General features: G+C 36.2%; 1 protein-coding gene and 1 long non-coding RNA gene across 5 annotated transcripts in view; one reads left to right on the forward strand and one right to left on the reverse strand.

The window, feature by feature from the left end:
* Positions 1-26056, reverse strand: LOC116590163 (acidic leucine-rich nuclear phosphoprotein 32-related protein-like). Of its 2 annotated transcripts, none has more exons than XM_032341806.1 (7): positions 25892-26056; positions 17904-18045; positions 14849-14942; positions 10145-10263; positions 6372-6493; positions 3399-3596; positions 1-272 (listed from the first exon to the last, which is right to left on the reverse strand). In XM_032341806.1, the coding sequence occupies exons 1-7, from the start codon at positions 25915-25917 to the stop codon at positions 161-163; spliced, it is 813 nt and encodes a 270-aa protein (XP_032197697.1). In that variant the 5' UTR covers positions 25918-26056; the 3' UTR covers positions 1-160. The 2 variants fall into 2 exon arrangements, with proteins under 2 accessions (XP_032197697.1, XP_032197696.1); XM_032341805.1 differs by having other exon boundaries at positions 6372-6514.
* Positions 1-27327, forward strand: part of LOC116590262 — a 122715-nt gene that overhangs the window by 18100 nt on the left and 77288 nt on the right. The gene's annotated exons all lie outside the window — the stretch shown is intronic.

A 27327-nucleotide genomic window follows, 5' to 3' on the forward strand; every position in this document is an offset into this window, starting at 1 on the left:
AAACTGGAGATCACTAATTTAAAGGAAAGCAATATATAAATATATCATATATATGATATATACATGGTAAGTGACATATTGATAATATGACAATATGTATCTCCTGTATTTATGAGTTTTTAGAAACAATAGTGATTGCTTTCTTTTTATACAAATTGCATTATGATATAATACACATTTTTGAAAAAATATTGGCTTCTGGTGTTGAAGAATCTTCTGGTAGCTTCGGGATTCCGTCCAGCATTTTTAAGTTTGGCAAACAGGAGAACACTCTAAAGAAAAAGTTAAAAAAAAAAATAAGTAACTATACTGAACAAAAGCATTATTGATTAAGAGATGAGTGTCTATCATTTTATTCTTTTTTTTAATCTTTACAATAGTGTTATAATAAAATACTCTATGTTCATTGAGCTGATCATGCTGCTGTAGCTTGTCCTCTTCGGGAGCTACCATATAGTTCTACAGATCATAATTATAGATCAGAGAAGTGGTGCTATGTACAGTCTGTTTTTATAAGAGAATTTCAGTCCCATTTTACAATGTTCTATAAAGGGGAAAAATGAAGGAATTTAGCCAAATAACCATGAGAGAAAGAATGAGATAATGATATGTGTGCACATTAGAAAGTTAAAAAAATTTTTTTTTTTAAAGAAGTAAAGAAAACACATGTTGTTTAATGATAGTTAAGGAAGAATTCTGGCTCTAAGGCATAAGAGAAGAGGTGGGAAATAGTCTTGTCCTGAGTTATTTTCTCTTGATAGAGAGCATTTCTGAAGATCACATTTCAGATTTACACAGTCACTTCCAGGTTCAGGAAGGGGTCCCGCTCATCAGCCCAGTTAAACAGTCAAATGCCTAGCAGAATTATAAAGCAGTGTTTCCTTTCAAGTGTTTTTCTAGATATGGGAGTTCTGTGGGCTCAGACCAGAGGAAATGCATATTAGGACTTGCCCAGGATGAAAGATACCAGAACCTGTCAGTAGACATGCTATGTCAACTAATGGTGGTGTTGACCTCCTTGGGTGCTCTCATTGGCCGCATAATTTTCTTAACACTAATTACTTCCTAAACGTTATCTTATTTAATCCTCACACCAGTTCTGTCAGGTTTTTGTCCCCCATTTTAAGTCATTTATCCAAGATCATAAAGCCTGTGGGGGGACAGTACAAAGATGAAAACCTAAGCCTTCTGACCCTAATGTTCAGACTTAGCTGACAGGAAACCCTAGCTACTACTTTTCAAAAAGTCAAACTGTGGTGAACTCAGATCACATTGACTTCTGAAGAAGAGTGAAAGAGTTTGCCTATGGTTGTCCCAGGACATGGGGCTGCCTTCTACCTACTGGGACTTACACTATGAGCTTTATCAGTAAGTTTTTTCTTTTTTGAACTGCGCTTTCTTCTTATTGGAGGATCTGAGAGAAAGGAGGAAGGGAAAGACAGTCACAATTCTAGGTGTCAATGACCAAGAAAGTCTTATACTTAAATAATTCTGATTATGATGTAAAGGGACACTGAAAGTCTGGCCCAAATCCTGGACACAGAGATACCCAGAGAAAGAATGAAATCTGTTATAATCCTCAAAGTGTGGGTTTTGGCTAGGTGACTGAACCCAAATTTGGATGAACTTGGGAGTTCAGTTTGGTTTGGGCAGATCTTTCTGTTTAAAGTATCCCTGTACTATGCAAGTCAATACAATCTGGCTTTTTATAGCTTGAATGCCAGTCTGTATCCACCTTGGACTCAATCCAACAGAGTTAACGTTAGAAAATAGAAGAGCCTCATTATATCCCTCATTCTCACATAACTCTATACCACATCATAAATTTTGAAGACAGATTTATAGTGAGACCTCAGGGCATATCAGATTTCAGACAGTTAATCTTAATTCTATTGTTGTAAGGCATCCTTTGAGGGGAAGCAAGTAACTGAATTGGGAGCAAAATAAAATTCCATGTATAAATTAACAAAACTAAAATGTAATACTAATCAATTTTCTTTATGACTAGAAAGGTGCCTTTTTATGAATGATGTTGAAATGTCCAGCTAAACCTCCTCTGACTATAGGAAATACAATTTTAAATTTCAAAATGTTATTATAGTTAAATCTTCGTTCAATTTTAAAGCAACTGTGCTGCTAGTTTTCACGTATGTAAAAGCAATTTGAGAATTTATTATCACAGAACATGAATTTTGCCTTCAGTCTATAGTCATGGGGGAGACAATGGCAGTAATAAGATTTATGTAGGAGCAACAGAGATTAGAATTCTTATTTCGACAATTTTTTGTTATACATCAGGGTTTAGAGTCTAATATTATCTAGGCCTCAGAATATGGTTGTTGTCATGGGAAAATGGCAGTTTGAGAAAGGAAGGTAGTGAGAACTAGGATTTTATTGAAGTCGAATGTAGATGAAGGACATAATCACAGACCAGGTACACACCTAGAGATGATCTAATCCTTTGTATGACAGATTCAAACTGAGACATGAGTTGACTTGTTATCTGGGGACAAATACAAGTTCTAAAACTCAGTGGCTTGTTTTTGCCCTTTAAATTCCCACAGGTGGTGTTGGGAATTAGCTAGGGAAGAGGGAATTTTCTGCATACCCCAAGGTATACATTGCATTATTACCATTAGGAATCTTCCAGTAGTGACAAAGAAATAAAATGGTTTATTCTTCACAGGTTTTCAAGGACCTTCAACCAGAGGGGTAGATTGAATCAGTCACTTCTTTGTATCCATTTAATTGTGCCCTTGTGGCCCAAAGGAATGAAAATAAAGTCAAAGAATAGTGGTGCCTGGGTGGTTTAGCTGTTTGAATATCCAGCTGTGGATTTTGGTTCAGATCATGATCTCAGGGTTGTGAGATTGAGCGTGGCATCAGGCTTTGTGCCAGGTATCAAGCCTGCTTGGGATTCTCTCTCTCCCTTTTTTTCTTCCCCTCCCCTGATCACTCTTGCTCTCTCCCTCCCAACAAAACAAAACAAACAAACAAAACCCAGAGAATAAACCATTTATAAAACTATCTCTTGGACATTGATAGGAATCTGTACATAGAAATCTTTAAAAAGACATAATATCTATTAAACATTATGAGAGAAAACACATAGGATTTGAAAGTCTAAAATGAAGCATCTTTGTATATGTAAAGTTACATTATAAGAGAAGCCTACTATTTTAAAGCAATCATAAATTATCTGAGAAAAGAGTGTATAGTACATTTTTTTTTAAAAAAGATTGGTTCAAAGTTCTTCGGGTGACATCAGAAGCATGAAATGCTGAAAGTATAGTTGATAGGATAAATATTTGCCAAATAAATTTAAGGGCCAGGGAAACAGCCAGTCAAAGTAACATTCAATGAAGAACATAGATGACAAAGATGTTTGGGGGCCTTACCGTTTCCGGTAATTTTGGTGAAACTCACAAGGGTTCCTCTTGAGCATAAGGGATTCTAGTGGAGTGCACCATAAACTTGAGAGCCCAGTCAGAGACTCGATGTGGTTTTCGGCCAAGAATAAATGCTGTATCTGAGGTATCTTTGGCAATTGTTTGAAAGATGTGAGATGGTTTTTGTTCATATTTAAAACCCTGCATCTGGATTAAAAATATAAACACCTTGTCATTTGTCTCCTGAAGAAGATGGTTGACTACTAAATCTTGGACAGGACTAGCATGCCTCATCTAGACCATAACCCCTCAAAGAAGTGACAGTGATATTTTCTACAACTGTGGTTTATAAGAGAAATATTTATATCAAAATATGAAGAGAAAATAAGATGAATATGTGAGACTATAAGCTTGCTGAATACAGAAGTCTGTTTTCTTTTCCAGGGTATACACTCAGTACTTGGCATGGTAGTTAGTCCATGGTGGGTTTGCAATATGTCTCAAATAAAGGAGTGAACGGCTGCGGTGAATGAGTGAATCTCAATGATCTAGTTGTTCACACAGACACATAACAACTTACGGAGAGTATTGCCTCCAAGTAGTGAGATCTGTTCTTTTTTTCCCTACTTAAATTTTAATTAAATTTTCCATACTTAAATTTTATATTGAAAAAATAATGTTTTATATTAGAAAAAGGAAAAAAAATCTGGTTGTATATAAAAGAAAACTAAAAAGTATCCTTAGGAGAAGAAATGTGTGTTGGGCACTGAGGTTGAATACATTTTCCTGACATCTCCTGCTTCTCAATATTTTTGCCTTAAAGCTCTAATTGTATAAGGCCATGCAACTAGAGGAAATAATTCAAATCACTAATACATTGCCTGAAGGAAAAATTCTTTATGTATAAGCTGGGATTAAATACCATGAGAGAAACACAGGGAACTTATTTATGGCCTTGTACCCCACAAAGACACTTAGTAAATAATTATTGCTAATGGTAAAGATGGTGTTAACAGAGAGAGAGCTTCCACACAACTCTATTAGAAAAATCCAGTTTAAATTCCCTACCCGACTGAATTGTAATTTTTTCACAACTCTTCATTTCCTTGTTTCCTTCCACTCTCTCTTCATATGGACATTTTGTACAGTCCTAATCATACATTTGATCACTTTGGGGTTTTACTCTTTTCCAGGTTACACATAAGCTTTTTGGAGTACTTTAGTGTGACGATGATTTCTAATTGAAACCCCAGCCTAACTACGATTTCTAATTGAAACCCCAGCCTAAGCAGTTCCTCTGCGCCTCTTTCTGTCCTCTTGTGAAATCTGTTCTTTTCTTGTCTGCTAGTCATTCTCTCATTTTCAATGTATATCCACCATGGGCTCTGAGATTCAGCCCATCACACATCCCCAGTCTGCAGGATGTTAGGGGTGAAAAGCAGCAAACCAAGTGTGGTGTTTTTCCCTGGGGCAGAAAGCAGGAGGCCATGAATTAATACGTCAACTTTTTTCTCTGTTGATACTTTGATTTGGCAGTTGTAAAATTTGAATTGCAATTACATAATTTGATATTATATAGTCTATTTCTATAGAAAGAAAAGCCAAAAAAGATATCCAGAGAACACTAAATCTGGGGCAAGTCTTTTCTTTAATGATTATGGTTTCTCTCTTTCTCTTTTTTATGTAATATATCAAAGATTTAGAGGTTTATTGATCTGGATCAGGTCACGTTCAAATACTTCAAGTACACGATATTCTAGTTCAGTAGTTCTAAAGTATGCCGTGTGACTATTAAACATGTTTTTGTTGCATGTATATTTAAATATATATTAGAAATATAACTAATGTTATCACTATCATATCCCTAGAAAAGAGTCTGGCAAAACAAAAACAGAAACAAAAACCTGAATAAATCAGTATCAACTACCAATGATTTTTATTTATAGTAGTGATATTAATTTTCTTTTGAGAATTTTTATTTCCATATTTAAAAATTTGTTATTTAAGAAGAACCTAAGTAGGGGCGCCTGGCTGGCTCAACTACTAGAGCATGCAACTCTTCATCTCGGGGTTGTGCTTAGTTTAAGACCCACATTGGGTGTAGAGTTTACTTAAAAAGAACACAAGTAAAGTCAAATGCTATGCAAGTCTATCTAAAATTTCAGAGGGCCTTTGGAAATGCCTGAAGATACCCAGGGACTTTGCATATTCTGACACCTCCTCCATCTCCTGACTGCTTCCCTCTCCCATGTGGCTGTGATGGTCTTTTTATCACCCAGGGATAAGTGTTCCCAGCTCAGAGATGTAACTTAACCAGCTCTAGGATTTACCCTTCCTTCTTGTGTCTGCTTAATTTCCTTCATCTCCTACTTCTTGGCACTCTACCTACCCAGTGTGCCTAGTGCAGCAGACAGCAGCTCTCTAAGAAAAGAGTTCTCGCAATCCTGAGCAAAAAGGCAGATTATGTTTAATGTCAGGAGTTTGGGATCTTTGGAAGACCAAAGAAATCTATATATTTTTTTAAAAACTTTTAGTTTGTTTCTGTTGCTATTCTGATGGACTACCCTCACCTAAGAGAAACCAAGACTCTTGTCAGCTACCTGAAGTCTCATGGGTGCTCAACAAATATGACTAAAAATGTCTATGTTACAACAATTGTACTTATATAATGTAATTGCATTTTCCAGTGTACAATACAAGGGATGTGGCAAGCTTTTCTTCCAGTGTGATTCCCTGATACCAAACTACTCCTCTAAAAATTGATGATAATATTAATTTGGAAAGGAATAGATTTTTTTCCCCTCTAAAGTATGACATTTTGATGTATAAATTTCCCTTTTTGCCTTGCTTAGGTATCACTTACCACTATTACCTTTAAGACTTGACCATTTGGCCATCGTAGGTACAGAAAATCATCATATATGTCCAAATACCAAATATTTGACTTTAACTTAGTAACTAGACATGTTAAAGGGCAGGTACCTTGGCAATCTTATGGCACTTAAGTCCACCAGTGAATTATCCACTAACCAGAGGGTTTCAACTCGAATTAGTCTTCTAAGAATCCTGTTAAAATTTGCAACTTGATAAGGGTCCCCCAAATCCTGAAATGAAAGGTTCAAATTCTGAAGGGAAAAATAAAAAGAAAAAGCAAGTTCAAACAACTGACAGACTGGGAGAAGATATTTGCAAACGACATATCAGATAAAGGACTAGTGTCCAGAATCTATAAAGAACTTAGCAAACTCAACACCCAAAGAACAAATAATCCAATCAAGAAATGGGCAGAGGACATGAACAGACATTTCTGCAAAGAAGACATCCAGATGGCCAACAGACACATGAAAAAGTGCTCCATATCACTCGGCATCAGGGAAATACAAATCAAAACCACAATGAGATATCACCTCACACCAGTCAGAATGGCTAAAATCAACAAGTCAGGAAATGACAGATGCTGGCAAGGATGCGGAGAAAGGGGAACCCTCCTACACTGTTGGTGGGAATGCAAGCTGGTGCAGCCACTCTGGAAAACAGCATGGAGGTTCCTCAAAATGTTGAAAATAGAACTGCCCTATGACCCAGCAATTGCACTATTGGGTATTTACCCTAAAGATACAAACGTATTGATCCAAAGGGGCACGTGCACCCGAATGTTTATAGCAGCAATGTCCACAATAGCCAAACTATGGAAAGAACCTAGATGTCCATCAACAGATGAATGGATCAAGAAGATGTGGTATATATACACAATGGAATACTATGCAGCCATCAAAAGAAATGAAATCTTGCCATTTGCGACAACATGGATGGAACTAGAGCGTATCATGCTTAGTGAAATAAGTCAAGCAGAGAAAGACAACTATCATATGATCTCCCTGATATGAGGAAGTGGTGATGCAACATGGGGGTTTAAGTGGGTAGGAGAAGAATCAATGAAACAAGATGGGATTGGGAGGGAGACAAACCATAAGTGACTCTTAATCTCACAAAACAAACTGAGGGTTGCTGGGGGGAGGGGGTTTGGGAGAAGGGGGTGGGATTATGGACATTGGGGAGGGTATGTGCTTTGGTGAGTGCTGTGAAGTGTGTAAACCTGGTGATTCACAGACCTGTACCCCTGGGGATAAAAATATATGTTTATAAAAAATAAAAAAATTAAAAAAAAATAGTTATTAATTAAAATTGTGTTGTAGATGTTATTTAGACCAGTAGTTTTCCACCGTTTTTGGTGTGCACTCTAAAACACTCTCACATCCAAATACTCACAATTATGTAGCAGCAATTCATTCTCAAGGTAGGGGAGGTGAAAATCAGACCTGATTCTAATTATATACAAGGCTGGAAGTGGGGAAGGCAGGATCCTGAAACTGATTCTGAAATTTTCTAGGGGTAAAGAGTGGAAGGGATAAAATTCTATTTTGGAATTACTGATTGAAATGATTAGTTATCCTTGGCCTCCTTAGAAATATGCAGAAATCACATTTAAAAAGATTTCACTCCCCCCACCCCGTGCTAACTTGTCTTCTGTGTATTATGAAAATTTTTGTTGTCCCCCTTTCCTTCTTAAAGAAAGTAAAAATGACACCTAATAATAATAATAAAAAGATTATTTTTAAAATAATAAGTAATATTATAAGTAATTTAACAATAAATATTATTTATATACTTATATAATTTATATATTTATATGTTTAATAATAAGTAAAGAATAATAGTAAGTAGTATTACCTATGAAGTAATAAGTAATATTAATTATGAAGTAATGGAGATACCATCGTTCAAAAGATGGAAGCTATTATTTTGTTTTAAAGTAGCTACAGATACATATGTGAAAATGACCTTATCATATTTAACAGACAGTGGATACTTTATTTTTGCTTTTAACGTCAGTCAGTTTTGATATAAAGGAAATTAAAGCCACTTTTGCTGGTAGCATTGGCCCTATAAACTCTATTCCTAAGAGTTAATTTATTTATTTCCAGAATTCTGCTATCAATTCTGTCAAAAAAATTAACAAATAAAATGGCAATCCCCTTTTTAAAAAATTTGAATCAAAATAATTTAGTTTTAAAGAAATATAGATAACTCTATCTTTATAAAGATCATTAAGTTCTTGATATTTTTAGATACTAAACATAAACTTTGATACTTTAAGTTCCATTTTCCAAAAGGATAAAAGAAATAAAACTTAAGAAATGATAAGAGGTTATATCTGTCTCTATATTGAATGTCACCTCCTCAGAGAGGTTTTTCTTGGACAACTGTGTTCCAATTAAGTTTTCTATGGTAGTTAGAATTTATTTAGCCGTTCTCTTAGTGTACAGTTATCTCAAGGCCAATTAAATTTTCTATTATAATTTATTAGGAAGGCTCCACTGGCTTTTATAATATATCCATAGTTTAAACGGCAGCTATAAAGAATGAATACGGGTATACAATGGAATTATTACCTCTGAAGATAGTTCTGGGGTGGAGGTCAACGTTTCAGGTACATCGCTTAAATTTTAAACAAATAAAATAGATGTATGGTTTAATTTTTAAGAGTAGAATGTGTCCACCCATTATATATGAAAATTTTTAATTAATTTTAAAAAGAAAAGAAAGCACCATGCAGGGGAAACAGTATTCTATTTTTATATCTTCCACTACCAAGATGTATAACCTTTGGCAAATCATTTCTTTCTGGACTTCCCCTTCCTTTTTGGAAGGATGGGATTTAGAACAGACCCTCTCTGAAACTCCTAATTCCATAATTTTATAACATCTAGGGTCAATCTATGAAGCAAAACTGGCTTCAAGAAGCCTCAGGGAGCAGGTTTTAAACTCAATCTTATTTCTGGAAGAATTCCTAAATTCTTCATGTACAATTTGATCACTCCAAAGACCAAAATCTTGGGGCACCTGGGTGGCCAATCCTTAAGCATCTGTGTTTGGCTGAGGTGATGATCCCAGGGTCCTGGTTCGAGCCCTCCATCCGGCTCCCTGCTCGGCAGGAAGCCATCTTCTCCCTCTTCCACTCCCCCTTCTTATGTTCCCTCTCTCACTGTGTCTCTCTGTGTCAAATAAATAAAATCTTAAAAAACAAAAACAAAATATTGGCATCCCACTCTATTCCGAAGAAGTTGATTCACTCTTTTTTTGCCACCAACACATCCTTCCCAGTTACACCCTCAGTACTCTGCCTAACATGACCTGAGCCAGCTGGGATTAGAGGCTTGAAGAACTGCAGCGCCATTGCTTCATGATGTAGAGAAAGGGCTGCATCAAAGCTAGCGGCTTGTTCAGCTGGGTGATTTTCAGCACCAACAAATCACAGCTCCTATTTTTACTGGTAAGAAGTTTTGTTTCTGGAGAGTTGTGTTCAGACCAGGCTGGCTGCTCCAGCTGTTCAAAGTTTGGGGCTGAATGCATTATTCAAGGTATTCTGGATTGCATCATAAACTCTTTGACAAGGAATATTGTCCAACATTTGACACTTACTATTATCAAAAGGAACAATTGCGTTCTCAAGTATTTTAAACTTTTCCAAAGCCCAGCAATATTAGGATAAGATACAGGTTAGAAAATAAGTATCACGTCATGATGAAGAAGAGGTGAACAAAGAGATGGAGAACCCCAAACACAGCTAGTTTTAGAGAAAATGGCGGAGGAATACTTAGAGTTTTGATTTTGCCCTCAGAAGTGGGGGGGGGGGGAGTGTCGTAACTGAATCAATGAGAAAAAGACTTTTTTCCCATCTTTCAAGCTCTCACCGTGCAGTCCTCCCAATTTTCTTGTAGCCATGTTTCCCATCTGTTTTTTTCAAGGACTCTTTTCCCAGCAGGCCGGGTGCACTCCTCCTGTCTGAAGAGCAGCTCTTCTGTGGAGGGTCCTGGGCAAATACCACAAGGTGAGATCTAAGAAGTAGGTTTACAGTGGCAGGACTGACATCTTGCCTGATATTTGTCCAGTTGTTGTTTTTTTTTTTTTTTTTAAAGATTTTATTTATTTTTCAGAGACAGAGGGAGAGAGCGCGAGTGAGCACAGGCAGACAGAGAGGCAGGCAGAGGCAGAGGGAGAAGCAGGCTCCCTGCCGAGCAAGGAGCCCGATGCGGGACTCGATCCCAGGACCCTGGGATCATGACCGGAGCCGAAGGCAGCTGCTTAACCAACTGAGCCACCCAGGCGTCCCTGTCCAGTTGTTTTAAACTTCTGCTTGATATCAGGATTGAGGAGAACATGAGCTGGCCCATATAGTGTAAGCAATAGTGTAAGCAATAACAAAATAAGTCCAGTTTTAACCTATTAAATTATTTGGAGCACAGGTAGGTAAGAAAATCACCAAAAGAGTGACTTAGTCTTTATACAATCTTCTCTTTGGGGATGTCACTTACGGCCTTCCCTCTCTTTTGTCTCTCAACTCAATTGGCCCCTTGGTTCCATCACTTTCCCCTTGAGAATCTGTCCCTCACTTTTGCCGTGTTGGGGCTTTCATAACTTCCTACCTGAACTAAAACTACTTTCTCTTGGATTGCCTTGTTTCCAATGATCTCTCCTTCAATATAAATGATACACATGGCCATCCAGCTTTCCTAAAAAACAGCTTTGCTTAAAATGTTTCAGAATTTCTCCCTGTCTACCAGTTCAGGGTGGAGAATCCTGGTTTGTCAAATAAGGTTTTCCACAATCTTATCTCAATCTCCATTTCCAAACTCATTTCCCACTATTTCCCAAACCTGTTGTCCTCCACATCAGGCTTGCACAGATTTCCATGGTTAGGGAAAGGAAAGCCTGTTTTCAGTCTGAGGTTGGGTGCTAGGTGGTTGGGTGACTCCGGATGACTAATTTTAATTTTCTGAGCTTTAGTTTTCCATGTCTGCAAAAATATAGGGAAGACTAAAATCAAGAGCCCAACATCAGCTGAATATGATGAGAAATTGTTTGAAGATCATAATGCTTTATAAAAATACTGATTTCCAATTTTACTAAAATGTATTTTTCTCTGAGAAAGTACAGCTCCATTGTATTACTCAATTACCTAAACTTTGGTCTGTTGTGATGTTAAGCGGGCCCCTCACAGCAATGCTAAGCTCAGTGATTTCAATTCCCTCCCAATTCCAGCATCCTGTGTTTCCATGAATCCTACCTGGTACCATTTGTGCACACTTCCCCCTCTCCATTTTTCTGGAGTGTGTGATTCTTAGTTCAGAGGTGAAAAGAAATTGTTATACTAAAGAAAAGGTTACTAAAGGCATCAGGAACAAAGACTTTTTGTGACAGTTTTGTCTGGTCTCTGATGGGAGATAATGAGTCCATTTGTGAAGGATTTATGGAAGGCAATAAAAGAGTCCGATGTTCCATTATTTTGACACAAACATCAGTTCTTTCCTCAGACACAGGTAGAAGCTGAAATGCAACCTGACCTTTTGAGCATTTCTCTCATAATGAACTGTACTTGTCCACCAGGAAATCACATAACCCTGAAGTATACTAACCAGTTTACGAATAAAATATCTTTGGATTAAGAAATTTTCTTCTTCATTGATTGGGCTGATTGGAATTAAAAGTCATAGAACTAGAAAAACTGGGCAATCATCTAATTGGGTAGAACTCAGGTTCTATTGTCTTTAATATAACCACCCCCAAATTTGGTAACTTGCTTTGTGCAGTAGATACCCCCAGAGTTATTAAACTCTGTCCTATATTGTTTGTTTGAGTTCTATTGATCTTCTGCTCTTTCAATTATTTTTTTTTAAGCAGCTCTCAAAGATTTCTTTGAAGTTGGAAGCCAAAGGTCATTTCCACTGTGAGGAGTTATATTAAATTGGATTCTTTCTTTTTTAAACTCAGACATGGTTGATAATTGAAGATATATTTTAGCAGTTGAGAAGTATAGTCTGGAATATCTGACAACCTTGGAATGTTGCCTTTCACCTGCTATCTCTGAATTTGTCCTTTATCCCCTCACTGGATTTGTAACTCAGCAGCAGTGACTATATTAACACTTGCTGAGGGATTTTCAAATAGAAAGCATCTATGGTTTAAAAGAACTCTGCCCAACTCTTGGCTCTTTTACGTCATTTAATTGGGAGGAGTTAAGTCAGTCTTGATCTGGCCATCAAAGCCTTAGGAAATTGCTGTTTATCACATACCAGATAACCTTTGTTCTCTTAAGTACACTTCCCAGATGCCCAACTGGGGCAACTGAGATGAACTGAAATAGTTTTAATGGGTGTTTCAGGATCTAATCTAGAAGAAGGGTAATTATTATTAGAATCCTTTTGAGAAGTACTTGTTCTCCATCTCACACAAGCACACACAAAACTTAAAATGAAGGGCAATGAACAAGGGACATCTCTTTTCTTCACAATTTGAGCTGATGGGATTTTCCAACGTTTTCTATCCCCCAGATCATGCTCTATTCCTTTTACAACTAGTCACTTGCAAGAGATTGGGTGTTGCTAATGGTCTGTGGAAGGAAAATGTGCCTTATCTCTGCAGAGCGATGATGTCCTCTGCATGACTGGCCGCCGTGGTCCTTATATGGGATTGGTTTTGTTGGCTGATGACTTCAGCACATGAACTGGCACTTAAATCAGGAAAGAAGGGAGGCCACTGGACTCTCTTTACACATACTCGTTTTCAGTTTACTGCTACATCTTATTTCTATCATCCCCCGATGTCTTCAGTTTGGCAGTTCTCTCTAAACTTCAACCCTCCAACCATGCTCAGAATATAATTTCTTTTTGCCTCATTGTAGCACAATCATCAACCACCACCACACCACGCATACACAGGCACATGCATACACACACATACACACACAAGTGCCAATACCCTTATTGTATCAATTTTTCACCTTCTATTCAAATTTCTTCCCTCCAAACTTCCTAAACTAGCATTTCTCATACTCTGGCCCTCGGGGCTCATCTGCAACAGAATTTCCTGTTAATTTTAAAATTATCAAATTCCTGGGCCCTATTCATACTAATTATATCAGATTCTTTGAGAGACAGTCCTGGAAAACTGTATTTTCCACAAGATTCTGGGTAATCTGTCCCAACACTAAAGTTTAAGGACCAGCTGAACCCTGCCCACTTTGGTCCCTGGTAAAACCATCTCTGTCTTTTTGCCTGTGGACTTCTTACTCATGTGACACACATGGCCTCTACTTCTTTTGGTCTCCTTCCTTCAAAATTCTCCATAATTTCTGGCCATTTGAAAAATATTCTCTCTTAGGTCCCCACAGGACAACTTGCATTTACCTCTAGTAGTACTGCCTACAAATATTTTAAAAATAGGAGTCAGTACTTATCTGCAAACAGAGCTAACAGAGTTAAAACACAAGAACATATTTTACTTAACATTTCAGAAAAGATGTTTTTTAAAGCTTCCTTTGTCAATTGAGTTTGAGTGAAAGAAGAAAAGCATTGTGTGGTAAGCACTGAGAGAGGGAAATGAGTAGGCAAATATATCTAAAGCAACTTTTTCTAAATCAATACTAAAATTGTACATTGTACAATGTAACTGCAAGTCTGCAAACACAGATGGCAGATAGCCAAGATATTTGATATTTTATAAAGACTAAATACTCACTGCAGCCAGAAGTATGTCTAATATTATTTCATCAGCTTATGGGATATGCAAATGAGACATGAGAAATGTATGGTGCTTGTTCTTACATAATTTAGAATCTATTGAAAGCTACTTATAAAAATCAAACATTATGTATATAAGGGGCTATAGATAAGAGTTCTTCAAACTGTCACACTAATATACTTATGAAATCTTATAGAATAAAAAGGAATAATAAAATATTGGTTTATTCTACTGAACTTAAAATGCTTAGTGAAAATATAAAATGAAACTATTTGCTTCATTTAGATGCCCATTTGGTGTTTTAAAAACAAATGATAGAATGAAATCAGGTTAAAATTATTCATCTAAGTGACAATGTAATTCATGATCATGAAATATTGTAAATATATAAAAATTCCAACAAAGATCATTGTTTAAACATATTTAATAATATCTATATGATAGAGAGATAAGCAACCTTTAAAAACTGCATTTTGAGTAATGTTTAATAACATGGAAGAAATGCTCACAAAAACAAGTTAAATGGGAAAACTCAAGAAACAAAATCATTTGTACAATTTTATAAATAAATATGTGTATGTACCTTTCAAAAAAAACTAAATGGAAACAAAAGTCACAGTGATTATTTCTGGATAGTTGAATTACAGGTTCTTTTTCATCTTTCTCCAGGATTTAATACTGAACATTTATTATGTATATAATCAGATATGTGAATATGCTTTAAAGTGGCTTCACTAACTATATTAGTAATTCTATGGTCTTGAAAAGGAGAATTTTTCTATCTCCAAGGAATATCTTTTTCCCCCAAGTAATTTTTTAAGCCACAAATAAAATCTACTCAGAGTACATATACAAAGATACACACATTTGTTCTTTACCTTCTCTTACTCTTGGGCAACGCAGTTGACTTCCTTGAATGTCATGTTGTTCTACCTTGTGCCAAGTAAGGTACTTACAAGAGTCTGATGGAAGCTTTAAAATAAGAGAAGAGAAATAGCATCTGGCAATATGAGATTCATTTACTTTTATGTGTAAAAGTAATACAAATCATTGCCAAACATTCAGCCAAATTAAACTCCAAGTACCTAACGGTGTCCTCATAGAAGTCACTTTAGTTCATTCTAAATTATATTTGATGGTAAATGACAAAAGAAATAGATAAGTGTACACATTCATGAATCCACTTTATACCACCTCTGATAAATCATCCTTTAATATTTATTGAATTGTTTTTAGGGGCTACAGATAACATTTCTTTATACTGTTACACTAGTACATTTATAAAATCTGATAGGATGCAAAGTAATAGTACAACGTTGATTTAGCCTACCAAATTTAAAATGCTTAGTAAAACTATAAAATGAAACTATCTGGTTTACTTAGATTGAGAAACCTCATTCTATTTTCTGTCTTATAACAGTTCTAATTGTTGAAGATTTCTTTTAAAATATTATTTATTTATTTATTTATTTATTTATTTGACAGAGAGAGATCACAAGTAGGCAGAGAGGCAGGCAGAGAGAGAGGAGGAAGCAGGCTCCCCGCTGAGCAGAGAGCCCAATGCCGGACTCTATCCCAGTACCCTGAGATCACGACCTGAGCAGAAGGCAGAGGCTCAATCCACTGAGCCACCCAGGCACCCCTGTTGAAGATTCTTTATTGTATGGGCCCCCAAGCTTCTTTAACTATCTCCAGTTGTGAAAGTTCTGCCTTTTGAGGCTACGCAGAAGCCACATGTGACTATGATGTTGTTTGTAGCATTTGCCATCTTTTCCCTAAGTCATATAATTCTTGCTCATGGATCATGATCTACAGATTATTAACTATCCAACAAGAACATACGATTCTCCTTGGGAAGAGTTCCAATTTATTGACATTCCTCTAAAATGCGTAGCCAGTATGAATGAAATATTTCAGGTCTGGTCATCTTTCTTGTTCTAGACAGTAAGTATATTACTGACCAGAATGTGTACAAGACCATATTTAGAGCAATTTTATATTATTTACTATGATTGAGGTTGTAGTCAATCAAAATTCCCTGAATCTTTTATAGCTTATGATAGTTTCAAGGTTAACACAAACAAAAGGTGTATTACTCAGAAAAGAGCATTATGTTAAATATACCACAGATTCAATCTTCAGTTAGCCAGTGGTATACACATAAACAAAGAGACCCAGAATATTTGATATAAAGAAATGTCATTAGAGTATTTGGAACCAATGCTTTCATCTCACAGAGCAGCATTTCACATAGCTTATGATTTGCTTAAGCTGTAAATTTGTGACTAATACTAACATAAAAACATTTCCACCACTGAATAAGCTTATGAGGCTCTGGATTAAACAGAGTTAAGTGTTTCTCTTTGCTACCAGACTCCACAGAGCCTTTCTATATATATATATTAATACATTATGAGTCTAGACTCACAAAGTGTTCCCCTGGACTTTTAAATCATAGAAACCTTTATTCTTGGAGTAGCACATGGGTCTCATGCATTTTATGAAGCAGAGTTTAGAACATGCTGATTCAAAATAAATTGAAAAGTGGTGGCTTTTCAATAATAATTATTTTTTATTTTTGATCTTCATTGCCTAATCACTGAATGACCATGGTGATTCTAGTAAATATGTCAATGTCTCCATTTAAAGAATAGAACTAGTAGCAAACTAGTTGGTATTAAAAAAGCAACATGAAAAAAGCTAGTTAGCACTTGAGCAATTTGTTGAGAAAATCTGAGGATTTGCTAACATGCTTTCAAGGAGTTTATGCATTCTTTAGAAAAATAATCTTTAAAAAACCCAGAAGCACAATTTTTAGGTTATTGAGGAATGTGGTCCCTGGACTATTCTTGGTCATTCAGTTCACATGTTTATGGAAGCTTTTTTCCCAACTTCCAGTGTGCTTTTGGATTTTTCTTTTCTTGCTTCTATCATAGAACATAAATTTCTTAGAAGTTAAATTCCCTAGGGTTGCCACACCCCATTGCCTTTTTGTGTCATTTCATGAGGATCTTACTGGGAAAAAAAGAACCTAAGCTAAAGCTGTGTTTGAGAAGAAAGTTTCCATTTTTCAACCACCATCTAATTTTGTACAAAACGCTGTTTGCTTTTTGAAGGAGGTATGCGGTTGACTTCACAACTCCTGACCTTGTAGGAAAATGAGGCATTAAATTTCTTTGTTTATATTTCTGTAAGGTTGTCAGTGTGCTGCAGCTGAGTGACTGTTGCTTCCTCCTAAAGGAATAGTGAATATTTGTGTCTTTTTGTTTTTCCTTTTTTTATTTCTGAAGGACCAAGTAATTAATCCATTGGTTCAATAAATATATTCAAATTTGGTATGTTTCATTTCATTTCATTTCATTTGTTCAAAAATACATACTGTACCCTGCTGTGTATCAGGCACCAGGGATATGAAGTTAAATTAAGTATGGCATTTGTGCTTGAAAACTCATTTTCTGTAATTTGGCAGGCAGGCATTTGAGTAACTCATCTGGAGCCAGTGGGATAGGTGAAACAATGGTAAATAAAGGAAAGGAGGGAAAAGCACATGTGGTTACAGAAAAGTCTTGGAAGTGGGGAGTTTGGAAGGAAAAATTTTTATCTTGTGGACAAAGGACATTCCAGAAAGAAAGGAGACAAATCTTAGACTGAAAGGAGAATTCAAACTGAGCAGGGGGAAAGGAAGGCATGCCATTTCTATTCTGGAGTTCACTACCTTTTCTCTTCCTCTCTACTATTGTCTTCCTTCCTCCATTCCAGCACCTTCTTTCTGTCTCCTCTCCGAGTTGGTACTAAAAGTATCAAACTTTCATTCCTCCCCAATTACAAGGGTAAATTTAAGAAGTTAAACACTTAATTAAAAAATGTTCAATATAACATGAAGTACATTTTATAAACTTAGTCTTAGGTAAAGAGCTAATTAAACATATTTACCGGGGATGATATTCCAGAATCCGAATGTGGATGAAGTGTTCTGTTCCTTGACAGAGCTGACCAAGTGTGTGACTCACTCGGACCAGAGCAGTACGATGAACTAGGTGGACAAATCTGACTGCTTGAGTTTCGACCTGAGGAGCTAAGTGAAAGAAAATGCTCAAAGTGTTTGTGTATCTCTTTTAAATTTTTTAACTGGAAATATCTCCGTGTATAACAGCAATAGCAACACAACGTAAGCACCAGCTTTTCCATTTAAAGGATAAATAATGTCCTAGAAATTTATCTAGCTCTCAGAAGGACTTTGACATCTTGTTTCAGTCCTAAGCATACTTTTGTGGCTAACAGTTAGTTAAGTCAAATTCTCCCCAAAGGAAAGAGGGTCTAGGTGGACTGCATGTGCTAGAGAGGTAAATCTAATGGTACACACAAATGCACATGAAAGCTTCTAAGATATGAACGAGGAGGTCAGCCTTCCTAGGAAAATACGATTCTTAGTGGAGCTCCAGTGGCTGATCTGCACAGGGAAACATCCTTAAACTCTCGATTGGTTTCCTTATTAATCTGGCCCTTACCTTTTCCCTGAAATTTCCCCCAGACCTCTTATATTTCCACAAATTGGTGGCAAACAAATTAAAAAGTCAGTTTCTTTAATTAGTTTTACTCACTTTGGAAGACTATTCAAGCATTTCACTTAGCAACACCCCACTGCTCTCTGTATCCTATTTTTATGCCACTGAGATATAAAAGCGTCTTTTCTACTCTCCTAGTAATTCTCTGGTTTATTATTCATAGTTTTTCTTAGAGTTTTCCATATCTCTTCAGTATTAGCTACAAGTTTCTATTTCTGTAATTGGTGCTGTATATTATTTTAAGCCAATTTTAAAATAATTTATAAATATTGCTTTTTCATGTTAAGTAAAACTAGACATCATATCTCTCTTTATTTCTGGCCTCTTTTTTACTCTTGGTAAAAAATTTGCAGGTTCCAAGAATCTTAAGAGATGAACTTCTATATTTTATGGCACAATTATTGTGCCTCTGTAGCAATTTTGCTTAAAAGATACCACACGTCTCTTGTATATGAGGTTGCCTTCATAAAGTAAAACATAGAAATATCTTTTATTTTTCATGGATTAACTGAGCTGATACAGTAGAAGAGCATAGCCAATACATCATATTTCAAAAATATCACTATTGTGTCATTAAAAAAATAAAACAACTTGTCCTTTTATTAAAGAGAAAATTATTCCTCCATCTGCAACTAAAGAACAAATCAAGAATTCAGTCTTAATGATGTGAAAAAGTCAGAAAGTGTTTATCTTGGGGCGCCTGGGTGGCTTAGTCATTAAGCGTCTGCCTTTGGCTCAGATCATGATCCCAGTGTCCTGGAATGGAGCCCTGCATTGGGTTCCCTGCTCTGCTCCCTCTCCCACTCTTCCTGCTTGTGTTCCCTCTCTCACTGCCTTTCTCTGTCAAATAAATAAATAAAATCTTTAAAAAAATGTATCTCTCTCATATCTTTCCCACTTGAGCAATTCATTAATAGTTTGGATATTGTTGATTGAAATTCCCAAAGTGTATCTTGCCACTGAAACAAATTAACAAATATTAAAAGAATAACAGCAAATTATGTGAAATTAATTATTCCCTGAGACAGGTATATCCCATGATCAATAACTGGAGTTTTGGCCAACAATCAGGAAAAAAAAATTGGGAGAAAATGAAATAATATATTGGGATAAACAGAGGATGAAAGTTTAGCTGACTTTTTGGTTCATTTGTCTTCATTAAAACATGCTAGCTATTTTCTGCCAAAATGAAGTCAGGAAACTAGATAATGGACGTGGCTGACTCATCAGTGACTGTCATCTTGTTACTCTAAACTCTGGCAACAGTTTCACAGTGGTGATAAAATAATATAGATGTTTCCTTCTCTCTTGTTTTTTTTAATCTGAAGTCTGAGAAATGGTGATAGTTCGCTTATATAGTCTTTCTAGAGAAAGCACAGGGGAAACACAGTAAAGTCACATAATTAAAGGATTGGACAAGAGAGATCCAGCTGATTAGGTTTTTACTATACTTTTCTTGTGCGGTACTACAGATTAAGTACAACCATATCAAGTGAAATTCAGTTAAATAGTAACTGAAAATTATCTCATCATCTTAGTTTACATTAGATTATTTAGGGATTTAAACTAGAAGACCTTGGGGCGCCTGGGTGGCTCAGTGGGTTAAAGCCTCTGCCTTTGGCTCCGGTCATGATCCCAGGGTCCTGGGATCGAGCCCCGCATTGGGGTCTCTGCTCAGTGGGGAGCCTGCTTCCCCCTCTCTCTGCTTCCCTCTCAGCCTGCATGTGATCTCTGTCTGTCATATAAACAAATAAAATCTTTTTAAAAATAAATAAATAAATAAACTAGAAGACCTCTTTATGCCATTCTCCTGGTTAATACTAGATATTTATTAGTAAGAGAAGGTAATTAAAACTTGGTAACACATATAAATAGGCTGTTAACATCCCCAGTCTCTCTCTCTTTCTCTGTGTCTTGTCTTTTCTCCCCAGAATGAACTGAAGTATGGTCAAGAGTTTCATCCCCAGGTAGGTTATCTGAAAGAGGCTAACCAATAGATGACTAGCCTGATTGTCTTTCAGTGTGAGATCTTTCCTTAGGTTTCAAAGTCTAGTTGCTATGCTTCACATTCTCATTTAGTCCCAGGCACCATACCAGAATGCTGTGTCTGAAGGGCAGTGTGATGGAATCTTGTGGTAGAAACCATAGGGACATTCTCTAAATCTTCTTTGTTCTATTTCTTCTGTCTTCTATTTTTTTTTAAAGATTTTATTGATTTATTTGACAGAGAAAGAGCAAAAACACAAACAGGGTAAGCTACAGCTAGAGGGAGAGGGAGAAGCAGACTCCCTGCTAAGCAAGGAGCCCGATGTGGGTCTCAGTCCCAGGATCCTGAGTCAAAGGCAGATGCTTAATTAACTGAACCACCCCGGCGCCCCTCTGACTTCAATTTCAAATAAAATTTCTCTTTGGTCTGCTTTTTTGGGAGAAATCTAAGCAAAATAAGATTTTTGAGTCTTTAGTTTATAAAAGGGGGGGCATCTTTCAGATTATGTAACTAACTCAGACTTCCACTTCATCCGCAACTGTCTTAATGTACATGTCACTGAAGCCACAACTGTGACTTTCTAGCTGCAAGTGCTAGGAATCTGAGGGACAGACACTGCTGGTACCTCACGCAAGGAATTTAACATCTCTAATGGTAGTTCCTTATCTTTAATATTCAGCAGATGATAGAGATTCTGACTGATAGGGATTTTTGTTTGTTTTGTAACATTATTGCTGTCATGGCAACTACCATTATTTACAAATACAATGATTTTGTAGTTCATAATCATTAAGCATTTGCTAAGGACACCTGGGTGGCTTAGTTGGTTGAGCATCAGATGCTTGGCTTCGGCTCAGGTCGTGATCTCAGAGTTGTAAGATGGAGCCTTGTGTTGGGCTCTGTGCTCAGTGGGAGTCTGCTTGGGATTCTCTCTCCCCCTACCCCCTCCTCCCATTCTGTCTCTCTCCCTTTTTCTCTCAAATAAATAAATAAAATCTTAAAACAAAGTTTTTAAAAAAGCACTTGCTAAAAGCTGGACAGTGTACCAAGGACTTTGCATGGATTAATTCAATTTATGCATCACAGCCACCAAATGAAGTGCTGATTATTTTGATGAACACTGTTATTTTGTTTATATTGTTGTAACATAATAAACATTCTTATTTTATAGATGAAGAAGCTGAGGCACAGAGAGATGGTATAACCTGCCCAAGGCATATGAATAAATGACTAAGGGCTCTTAACCACTTGGATTCAAGTTAGATTCATATAAGCTATTGTGATTCTTTAAATAACTGTAAAGCTCTGTCATTATTAGAGTGCAGTTGTTATGAAGGAAAATCATTAATACTGATTTTCTTATTCCAATTGCCACTAAACTACATATAAATAATTGTACTAGTTAATAGAACATGTAAATCTGAGTGGCTATTATTTACTGAAAACAAAAGTTAAGCCTCACATCGGAGAACCTATGAGAACAGCATTCCAGATACCATCAAGCTATTTTTAAAACCCTCTCCTATTTCCCCTCCACAAAAGAAAATAAAACCAGACACATGCAGTTTAGTTGGTATATTGGTTTACTCATTTTTAATCTTTCCGCCTGCAGTGAACAAACAGTTATCATAAATTACAGATCTAAGCCCTTATGAAAGAGAAATTAATTTTATTAATGCTCCAATATAAAGCTGCCACGGAGAAGATGCCATGGCTAAAACTGTACAGCATTTGTCAGCAGTGATTTATAGTGTCTTTAAAATAGGTGGCATTATCTGAATTGGCCATCTATTCTTGGTTTTAAAAAGTACAGAATGGCCAACGAGAAGGAATCAGGTGAGCTGAGACTGCTGGATAAAAAGTAACAATAATGTAACTTATCAACTCACGAGCACTTTTCATCTGAAGACTGCAACATCCTTTACAGTCATGAATTTATAAGCCTCATAAATTGTTGGCCACAATGGGTGCTGTTTAATTAAAGTGTCAAGTTGGTGATTATGTAACTTTGTAAGTCAAGTGAAGGAGGAAGTGGCAGATGGTCTCATTTCTGAGGAGAAACTGAGCTCCTGCCTAGAAAGACTGTTGGGCAGCCATCATACAACAGCCCAGGGGACTCCTTTCGGACATCTAGGAATGTCAGAATTGTATTCATATGATTCCATTTCTAAGCATTCCATTTATATTTATTGCTGCTCACAAGAAGTTTGTATTTAGGAAGGAAGGAAAGAAGCTCAAGGTTATTGTTCAGTTAGCCAAGAAGGTCACTTTTCCCAAATCTTCAAATTCCCCCTCTCTCTCCCTTAAAAGTATTGAGGTTCTCCAGTCTTATGAGATCTTGTTAAAACCAGGCACTTCGGAAGTAAACACTAGAAGAAAATTGCCATGGACTCTAGAGCGTTAATTTTGGATGAAAGGAGGTATTATTTTAGCCTTTCTTATGTCTTTGATCATTCTTCCTTTTTTTTTTTAAATTTGTTTAAATCCAGAATCCTGTGCTCTCTCTGCCTGTATTTTACCCATTTGTAATATGGGAATGATTGTACATCTCTACATAGTAGAGATGGTGGTGAGATAATAGAAATACTCTGGGGGCACCTGCGTGGCTCAGTCGGTTAGGCATCTGCCTTTGGCCTAGGGCATGACCTCCAGGTCCTGGAATAAAACCCCACAGAGGCCTCCCAGCTCAGAGGGGAGTCTGCTTCTCTCTCTCTCTCTCTCACTCTATCTCTCCCCCTGCTTGTGCTCTCTCTCTCAAATAAATAAATAAAGTCTTAAAAAAAAAAAAAAGGAAATACTCTGAATGGGGTTCTTGTAAAGTCAGGAGGAAATCTTGATATGTCTTCATTTCTGAAATGGCAAGTCGGATATACCAGGTTTTTAAATTTCTGATGCCTCGAAATGAAGTTTGTGACCCATTAACTGAGTAAATAGTAAGATACCAATAAAATGTAGGGGCGGAATGCTTTTCCCTTCTTCTCTTGTAGGTTCTTCGGCTGATCTTAAGTTGACATAAGAACAAATGTAATTTCATGTGTGTGGGAGCCCATGAAAATGTGATAAAGAAATGACATGAGGGAAGCTTTATACCTCCTAGACCAAGAAATAATAAATTTTTGAAGACTGACAATTTAAAGAAGTTTAGGCTTGGAGTAGGAAATAATTGTTTATACACGTTTCTTGGCCCTGAATTCCCCATCTCTGGTGATAACAATGCCTTCCATCCTCCTGATACAGGGAGGGTGACTTCATATGGGAGATTTATTTCCTGCTTTCAGGAAGACAAAGGAGGATCAGAGTGTCCTTCTTACACTAGCTGTTTCTTAACTAATTTTATTCAAAATATTCATTATGATGAAGTAGCATATTTTGGATGGCATATTCTTCTCCCCCCTTCCGTGTTGTTCCAAAAAACTATGTGTTTTATAGATATTCCAAAAATACTTCAGATACGTCTTAAATTACTTAGATTGTTGATTCTAAAACCATAAAACAATGTATTTTGAAAAAAGCACAACTAGAATTGTCATTTATCTTCTTTCTGAATGAGTCAGATAATTTTATGTGAACTTAAAATCTGTGAATTTTTCAGTTTTTTACGGGGTGCATTTTCATTCTGCTCTTTAGTTCTGTGAACATTCTTATAGACACAAACAAACCCCCAAATTAAGGTACAACAAAAGTAAAAGAACAAACATCTATCGGACATCTCCAGAGGGAAAGCTTGTAAACTTCAATAACCAGTAGTGGGTTCACTGACATTTATAGAAGTATAAATATATTTAAATTCCAGAAACAATGAAGAGAAAGAGATTGAGACACCTCAATGTTCCCTTTACAAGATGATACTTAGAAATTTTGAGAACTTTATTATAACCACATATATAGCTATATATATGTGCTACTTAGGTTTTCAATGCTTGAAGAATTTTTTACCACACTATATGCTATTGTAATAGAAAATTCAACCACATACAAAACACTACAAGAGAGAATAGACACACTACAGGATAATAAGTGATTAAGGTGGATATTGTGAACAGAGATAAATCTATGACATCCCAAATGAAACCAACTGTATATGGGGAAGGTAGTATGAATAAGACTTCTGTCTTGTGATGTGCAGAAATATGATTGAACAAATACTAGCACACAGAAATTTTTTTTTTTGCTTTCTTTTTTCCCTTTCTCCCAAACTACCTACTTTCGTTCCTCCCTTCATTCCTTCCTTCCTTCCTTCTTCCTTCAAAATTTAAAGATTAAAGTTTAACTTGTAATTTGGACATCACTTTTTATACCATGTCTAAAATAATTTTATAGATATTTACTCATTTAAAAATAATAATATTGATCATAAATGCCATTTTATACAGAGATCACAAATAAGTCTCCTCTGGTATTGTGTATTAAAGGGTGTCAGCAAGCAGGGAAAAATAAAGTGTTTAAGTCTTCACAGAATTTCTTACCCAGCTAAAAATGATTATTTCACATGTCCATGTCTCCAAATTATGACAGTTTTTAACATTAATGTTAACCACGTTGAGGCACTGTTTGAGATATACACAGCTTGCTAACAAAAACAAAACTTTAGTAAGGGAACCGTTTTGGTCTCTAAACCCCACACCTGAGCCTGATTCCTCTCTTAGCTGTAGGCAGTATATGGAAGCTATCAGTAAGTTCCACGTACTCATATGAAACCTCAATGTACATAAACCTGAGAACTGAAGGTGCAAATGTCATTTTTTGAAAGATGAGAGCCAAATCACACATCAATGTAAAGATAAAAATGAATTCAAGAAACTTGCAAACCCTCTAATTGTATAGTGTCTAATAATTGGTATGTTTTGAGAAATGTTTACAAAACAGCTATGCAATTTGAAAGTGAGGAAATAAGGATTGGGTTTTGGCCTCTTAATCTGATTCGTGGCTTTATTGAGCTAGTAAAAGTCCTGTTTCTGTGGTAGTAATTTTATTTAAATTTGTTTAGTTAATAGGGGTTAACTAATATTCACTAATAACTAATAGATGTTACCCTAACAGCTCTTTACTTTCAATCTTCTTGCCTCTTTCTCCTGCAGCTCATGCACACTCTCCCAAAGAGCCCTGTGTATTTATAGACATACCATCGGCTGGAACAGTTACAACCACCTCTCTCTGCCACAATGATCAACTGAATTGCATTTGTAAATAGTTGCATGGTGTTAGGAGAGAGGGTGTCAGTAGGGTTTGCCTCTCTCTCAAAGCGATCATCACCAGTAATACAGGTTGCACGACTTTATATTTTTAAATGAAATGTAATCCAGTAACCCTATCTATGTTTGTTTTTTCTCAAGTAATGTATAAAGTTCCTTGTAACACGTTTTTCTTACCTTTCGGACATGTCTTGCTGGTACATAAAGTTCCTCTGGCCTTCATAAAGCTATTTTTCCAAAGACATTTTTCATCATGTTCCCAGGAGGGGATATGAGATTGTCCACCAAGAATCTGTTGCCTCTTTGGGGGAGTCTTTCGTGTATTCACTGTGACCAAGGAAACAAGCTGTTACCTAGCAACCTGGCCTTTCAGAAGGTATTGTTACCAATCTCTTAGAGCTCATCAAAGGAATTCTTGTGCTACTAGAGCAGCATAACAGTGGGCATTGTTTCCAGGGAGTTGTCTACACTGTGGTATAACTGAACCTTGACTACAGAAACATAAATGGTAGCAGAGAGAACAAACCTCTATAGATCCCTGAAAACTTTGCTGCCTTCAGTTCCATTATTTCTTGAATTGTTTGCATCCAGCGTGGGTTTATCCGAAGTGGTACTTGTACAATAGATCCCTCAGTATTTGGTTTTTTTGCTTCTCTTCTGTAGTTTCAGAACTAGCAGAAGGAGCAAAAGGTAAGTTACCTAACTCCTGCTTGAACCTTGCTGAGATAAAACGCCTTTGAATCGAAGAAAGAATTGTGCACGAAAAAGAATAATAGATTAATAGTACATTTTTATTTCAAACCAAATATTTGCAACTTTTCACAGAAGAGAGGAGAAAATATTATATTACATTCATTGATTGCTCCAACCAATTTGTTTAGCGTGCCTACTATGAGTATAGTAGGGAACACCATGAATTTTTAATTTCATGAGCCAATAAAAGTTCTCTCAATCCTTCCCCAGAATAGAAAAATGTTAGCTGTGTTTTTGAAAACCGAGAATTTGTTGTTTGCCAAAAGCACAGTAAACACTTCCATAGTCTTTCCTGCTTCAGAGAACAAGATATTCAGGAAATGATTTTATTCAAAACCTTGTTTCAAAAGAAGATATTTGGGATGTCTTGGAAAAAACACCATGTTTACATTTTCATTCCCTTTCTTCATGCGGCAATAATCCTTCCATAGACGGAAAATGTTTAAGTAATCTTATGAATGTGTTTGATATCAAAAGAATGAAAACATATTCTCCTCCGCATTAAGTTTCTGTTAGAAATTCAATTTTACATTCCAAATGCTTTAGGCTCAAACCTAGCATAGCAACCTTCCAAGTTAAAAAAAAAAAAAGTTTAACACATTTGATAAAGATCCAGATATTGATTTGTTTTTATCCTAGTTAATATAGTTTTTAAGGGACTATCAAATATCTTAAATATTATATCTTGTTTGTTTGTTTGTTTTTTGCTTTTTTTTTCCATGAGAGGGGTAGAGATGCCAAATGTCAGGGCATCTCTTTTACCCTTGACTTTTCTAAGCATCCTTGGAATTTCCCCAAGTCAACATTGTAGATCAATATTATCCAAAAATGAATTAATTAAGATAAGTAAATCACAACCA

Source organism: Mustela erminea, chromosome 1, assembly GCF_009829155.1.
Source record: "Mustela erminea isolate mMusErm1 chromosome 1, mMusErm1.Pri, whole genome shotgun sequence".
NCBI classification, from domain to species: domain Eukaryota; kingdom Metazoa; phylum Chordata; class Mammalia; order Carnivora; family Mustelidae; genus Mustela; species Mustela erminea.